General features: G+C 37.2%; 1 protein-coding gene across 2 annotated transcripts; it reads left to right on the plus strand.

Annotated features, from left to right (window-relative positions):
• The first annotated feature begins 795 nt into the window (after nt 1-795).
• Nucleotides 796-2,144, plus strand: LOC137577587 (uncharacterized). Of its 2 annotated transcripts, none has more exons than XM_068291093.1 (3): nt 796-850; nt 1,311-1,677; nt 1,731-2,144. In XM_068291093.1, the coding sequence occupies exons 2-3, from the start codon at nt 1,542-1,544 to the stop codon at nt 2,033-2,035; spliced, it is 441 nt and encodes a 146-aa protein (XP_068147194.1). In that variant the 5' UTR covers nt 796-850; nt 1,311-1,541; the 3' UTR covers nt 2,036-2,144. The 2 variants fall into 2 exon arrangements, with proteins under 2 accessions (XP_068147194.1, XP_068147193.1); XM_068291092.1 differs by lacking the exon at nt 796-850 and adding an exon at nt 1,212-1,251.
• Nucleotides 2,145-4,728: the final 2,584 nt, after the last annotated feature.

The following is a 4,728-nucleotide window of genomic DNA, read 5'->3' on the forward strand; positions in this document are numbered from 1 at the left end:
CTTTAGTCCTTCTTTTGTTTACATTTTATAAGTTTAAGCAGTTTTTGAAATAATAATTGGTTTTTATTCCTCGAACATTTAAGTACATATATTCCATGGATCAATTCAATTAAAGGCGTTTGATTAATAGTTTAATTCCCTTAAAGGCAGCAGGTGAGAGGGGCTCTCATTTCTGTTTACCATTCAAAGATGTCCTAACTAGATGACGACATCTGAAGTGAGTATGCTTCGGGATCAAGTTCACTTGTAGAAAGGAGAAAGGAAAAACGTCATCAAGTACCACAGAAGTGATGGCAGAGGAATGAGCAAACAACAAACAAAAAAAAAGAGAATGAACCTTGCCTTTTGGTATTTAGACGCTTGATTGATGTCCATGGATTCGTTTAATTGATTGATTGACGACATAATCTTATTGACACTTAACCTAATTAAACGACGCTCAGTTCTGCTCATTGCTAGGTAGAGTAGGTGGCTAACAGGCAGACGATAGTTTGAGTATGTATGTACCTGTTAGTAGCCACTTGAGATTGAGATTGAGGTTGTTAAGAGGTGGCAGGGCAGGAGGGGTGGGTAAGGTAGGAGACGGTCGTGCTTCCGCTCCAGGGCACTTTGCATACGAAAGACTTGTTGACCACAAAGGCGAGACGTGTGTGTCATATTAATCGAACGGGCGGTGGTTGGCACGCGCCAAGAGCTTCCTCCATAGAGAAAGAGATACAAAGAAAAGACAGAGAATGAGAGAGAGAGAGAGAGAGGGATGGAGTGTCCAAGTTTTACCAGTTCAAAGCCGGAAGCCGTTACAATGTGTTTGTAATTTTGTTTTCTTTTTTACGTGGCCAAAAGGAAAGAAGTAGGTATAAAAGAAATTATGTTTTTGGCTGTGCTTGGATTTTCTGGTGATTTCTGGTCAAAGTTGAGTGGGTCAGTAAACTTTTCTTTATGGAAACGCAATTAGCTTTGGAGTTGATTGACATTGTCCGCGTGGAGTGCCTTTGGCTTTATTAAGCGCACCCACGCAATGCCGCCATTCCTATGAACCCTCATATGAATATTGATCCATGGACAGGACAGCTCACTTATCCTGTCTGTCCGACGCCGTCTCCCTCTCTCATTCTCTGTGTCTTTTAGTCAGTGATTATTATTAATGGCTGGTCACGCGCGCAAAACTTTGCATTGCAATTTCTCAACTTTTAGTCGCCTTTTGGTTGCCCCAGCAAACGGCCGTAGTTGTTTCTTGCTGCCCTTCTATACGTCCGTATAATTTTGCAAAAAAAAATCAATACTAATGAGCCCTTAAACGTTGTCTATAGTCACTCTGTGTCTCTCTCTGACTTGATAGCGGAAATTGAATACGGAGGCAATCCAAGCGGATGCAGCAGGAAATCGCATCAGCATCAGGTAACTGTGCTACTATCCTAGAAACCAGATACAGCTAGAGAGAGGGAGAGAGAGAGAGAGACAGAAAGAGGGAAAAATACATCGTCAACGGAAGTCTTAGGCCATAATGCCCCTTGCGCCTGAATAGCTGAGCTGAGCATAGCATGGGCTGCTCGAACACCAAGTCCAGTACCTCCATTGACGATACCAAAGCACCAGCTGCACTCTCTCCTCCGCCAGCGCCAGCGCCAGTTTCAGATAAATACGACGAGAAAATGGATTCAACACGAAGGGAATACCGTAAGTTGTAATGTGCCACTAAAATGTAATGTCTCATATTTCTTGTTTGGTAGCTGCTTCGGAAGCTTTTACCATACCTTTGGATAACGAGCTCCAATCAGATGTGCCTTTAAACGAGACACTGCGACAGCCACCGAAACGGATACAACAACTTATGGAGGAGGCAGCCAGCGTGGAGCCATTGACTCTGGAGGAACTGGAGGATAAACAGCAGAAGGCCGAACAACGACGTCAGGAATTGATGCAACAAAAGTTGGAAACTATTCAAAAGAATGCCCAAATGCTAATGCGGGGACATAGCACGGATGGCGGCGCCGCCGATCATGAGGGTAGTGAGAAGGAGAAGCAACTTGAGTAATCATATAATCTTGAACTAAGCACTATTAACTTTTTGATAGAAACAGAAAAACACAGCACATTGTAGAATTTAAGCATTGAAATACATTTGAAACAAGTTTTGCACAAAATTATTATAAATTTGAAATATTTCAATCTAGAAATGGAAACAGAAGAGAACACATTCCAAAGAAACACCCTTTTTAATCCTAAAAAGAGCTTACAATGTTATGACCACTGGATTCTGGCCCACATTATTTTATACCTTTCCAGGATAACTAGCTATATTTACAAAAGGGATAAGGGATAAAGCCTGGACAAAAATCGACCAAATAATATTAAAAAAGTCAACGGTCGATTCAGTTGACTTACAATAAGACATTCAAATATTCTATATCTTATTTTATACCAAGTATTCAGATGTTCAAATGGTCAAATTAGACAAATGAAAGCTTTGACTAGAATAAATTTTCTTGATCAGGAATTGCTTTTGAATTATTCCACTAATATTAGAAATTTTCTGTAGCTTCTTGGAACTAGGAATTTGTCAAAGGTATTCGGAACCTGTAATTGAAATACGGTAAATTGAAATATGTTCTGAAATTTTTTTAATTATACATACCAATAGGTACTTACACATACATATATACGAGAGATGAGAAAAGTGTTCAATGTCAACCAACATTTGCACTAACTTTAAAGCTCAGTTCATTTCTAGTTAAGTTATTTTGAAATCAGATATAAATATTTTTTAACGAGCTATGGAACACCATGAAGGGATTCGGAAAGGAAAATCCAGTCTGAGTACTACTATCCTACAGTGGCTTTTTTCCCCATACCTTCTGATGACTTCAGAAACTGTATTGGCCATGGTTTCCAATATAAAGCGGTGGCCTGGCTCTCGTACCTCTGCATGAGTACAATGTCGAACTGGCTTACGGAACCCCAAAAGCTGATTCAATGAAATTCTGAAAGGATGGAATGTTTTAAAAATACTCAGCCTGTTCTCTTTAAGAGTTAATGGAATTATTTATTATTTCGTTCGCAGCTAGAAATAGCAAGATTAGCTATTACCACCTGTCGCATAGCTAAGAAAATGTACAAGGATTTTAGAAACGTTCGAACCTCCTTTAATAAAAAGGTTCAGCCAGGACAGCGATGAGGCATAAGTACCTGATAGACAGACACACTCAAATTCAAACAGATAGAAATATCTCCTAGGTATTCTGTAATCGGTCAATGTGGGACCCTGTGGAGATCTTCCACAGCCTCAAGAAATAGTTTCAATTCGTTTATTCTGTGTGGAATTGTTATTAGAAATAATGTTGAAACATTTACTATATATCGAACTATACAGTTGATCATGAGCATGGGAAAATCCTATGCGTTTTCTGTTCGGAAATATCCAATGTAAATTTTGAAAACCTTAAACTTTTATAATACTCACCAATTAAGTATTAGAAATATGAAACTGATCTTGATTAGAAATATCACAATAAGTGAATTTTTTGATCAAGATCGGGTGATTATTTCATATATGTACATCCCTCAGGAACGATCGGTGGTAAACAGTGAGTTTTATCAGTAACTTCGATAATTTTGACGCAATTTTCGTAAAAATTTGTCAGTCAAATATTTCTATTAATAAGTGCGCCAAATCTTATCAAAATCGGAACTACTTATGTATATTGTATAGCTATCATATATAGACAGAATAAGATTGTAGGACTTTTAAGATAAAACGCTTTTCTACTTTGACGGCTTCAGGTAAGGGTAAATCTGCATGGGCAGCTGAAGTTAGCCCTAGCCTTCTTTGAGATTAACTTTTATTTTTTAAACTGCAAGGGAGGAAAGGAAATTTGAAACAAACTTGATCACTTTACATACTACATGAACCTACATACCAAATTTGGTGGCTCTATCTTTTGTAGTCTCCGAGATCTACTGGTTCATACGGACGGACAGACGAACATGGCTAGATCGACTCGGCTGTTGAGCTTGATCAAGAATATATATACTTTACGGAAAAGCTCCTTCTGGCTGCTTTATACATTTTGGCATTTCGTAATCTTTCTGATTTGAAATTTTATTGAAATTTTCCGCAATCTATTTACCGGTTTTCATGGGCATCCCCACCCCAAAAAAGAAAAAAGATTCCTTTTTTATCGTTCACATGTTTGGGTTTTTGTGTTTTATTGTTGTTTAGCTTTAATTCATATATGGTATTGTTAGTTTTATTATTTATTATATATATATCGTGGTATATATCCAAACAATTAGATTGTATGCAATTAAATCTCTTTTACCACCATTATCAATATGCATTCTGTGTACCATTTGCCTGGTTTACGTTCTCGTTAATCAATTAAACGATCGTCTGATTAGCCAAACCACAAAAAACTTGGCTCTATTAAGCTGTTTCTCTGCTCTCTTCTTTCTTCTTTCCTTTTTGTTGTTGTTGTTGTTTATCATTATAGTAATTGGGTTTTGTTTGTTGTTCTTTGTTGCAGATATACATAGTATTAATTCATATCAATTTGTTTTTGGTTTCTGGATGTGTGCGTGGTTGTAAATCATGTCTTTTGGGTTTGTAGTTTGGTTTGCTCATTTTTCTATATATTTTTTTGCTTTTTGGTTTGGTTTATATATAGAGATATATAGAACTATATATATATATATATGTATGTATGTATATATGTAGATCGTATAATATAC

Source organism: Drosophila tropicalis, unplaced genomic scaffold (genome assembly GCF_018151085.1).
Source record: "Drosophila tropicalis isolate 14030-0801.00 unplaced genomic scaffold, ASM1815108v1 contig_593, whole genome shotgun sequence".
Classification (NCBI taxonomy): Eukaryota; Metazoa; Arthropoda; class Insecta; order Diptera; family Drosophilidae; genus Drosophila; species Drosophila tropicalis.

Coding starts and splice junctions, on each gene's coding strand:
- LOC137577587 (XM_068291093.1), top strand. CDS start 1,542: ATGGGCTGCTCGAACACCAAGTCCAGTACCTCCATTGACGATACCAAA. Junction 1,678..1,730: donor TTCAACACGAAGGGAATACC/GTAAGTTGTAAT, acceptor CTTGTTTGGTAG/CTGCTTCGGAAGCTTTTACC.